This window comes from Dichomitus squalens (assembly GCF_000275845.1).
Source record: "Dichomitus squalens LYAD-421 SS1 unplaced genomic scaffold DICSQscaffold_357, whole genome shotgun sequence".
In the NCBI taxonomy this organism is placed as follows: Eukaryota; Fungi; Basidiomycota; class Agaricomycetes; order Polyporales; family Polyporaceae; genus Dichomitus; species Dichomitus squalens.
Genome location: NW_006767239.1, coordinates 1 through 985, shown reverse-complemented (window position 1 = coordinate 985; position 985 = coordinate 1). Strand labels below are relative to the sequence as shown.

General features: G+C 49.8%; 1 protein-coding gene across 1 annotated transcript; it reads right to left on the bottom strand.

Annotated features, from left to right (window-relative positions):
• Nucleotides 1–510: 510 nt before the first annotated feature.
• DICSQDRAFT_176032 (uncharacterized protein) lies at nt 511–940 on the bottom strand (the record flags this gene model as incomplete). Its single annotated transcript, XM_007371838.1, has 3 exons — nt 511–598; nt 658–827; nt 881–940. 3 exons carry the CDS (start codon nt 938–940, stop codon nt 511–513), a joined length of 318 nt encoding a protein of 105 aa, XP_007371900.1.
• Between the last annotated feature and the right edge of the window lie 45 nt (nt 941–985).

The following is a 985-nucleotide window of genomic DNA, read 5'->3' as shown; positions in this document are numbered from 1 at the left end:
TAATTAGGGCCATTAGGGCATTATACTAATTCGCTTAGTCCCCAGCTAATTAGTGGGCGATAGTGCTGTTAGTACACACATATTTCTGGATTAGTAGCATGCTCTAATGGTCACTAATCCCACGGTAACGCGGGTCTAATCACACAAATTATCACGCATTAGAGGTTTGCGAGAACAACATTATACTCATTATTCTCGACTGCTATACGACGCAATGCAACTGACACCGGTATGACATGTAACTGATGCGCCAGAGATGACGCTAGGTACTACATGTGGGTATATGTGCCAGTAGGGGGATGAGATGGGATGAGAGAAGGAGGCACGAGCGCGACAGGCAGTGCTCAAATGCCGCGCCGGAAACCATGAAACTAGCATAAGCCGAGTAAGGACAGGCAGAGTCAACGAGTGGACGCTTTAAACGAATGAAGGAAAACAGGAACGGGGATACGGGTGGGAGAGACCGAGAGGGGTATAGAGGGGGTATAATGCTGCGGAGGGACGCTACATCTAGTCGATATCCATGCCCTCGAAGTCGATATGCTCGAGTGCGTCGCCTCCAGTTGCGATAGCCTGGACAGGGACCGGAGTGATACCACTAGAAAGTGATGATTTTTTATTAGCAAACACGATATGATACATCATCTATGACCGTACCTAGCCTCCCGATAGAGGCGGTGCATCATGGCATGATATGCGCGCAGGTTCTTGTTCTTGATGCCGGTAAGGAGGATGATGTGCTCGTTATATGCATCTGCAACGGCATCAGCTGAGAATGGTTTCGGTTTGTGCACACCGGTTTTCCACTCGCTGAGAGCGGCATGAATCTATGGTGAGGGGACATCAACAAGCATAGCGTCAATGCAGTCGCGCTACATACCGCTGCACCCACGAGGGCTACCATAGCCATCGGCATCTCCTTCTCCTTCGCTTGGGGCATCTGTGTCATAGACGAGTCAAACAGATCGGGATTCTTGGCGGCAAT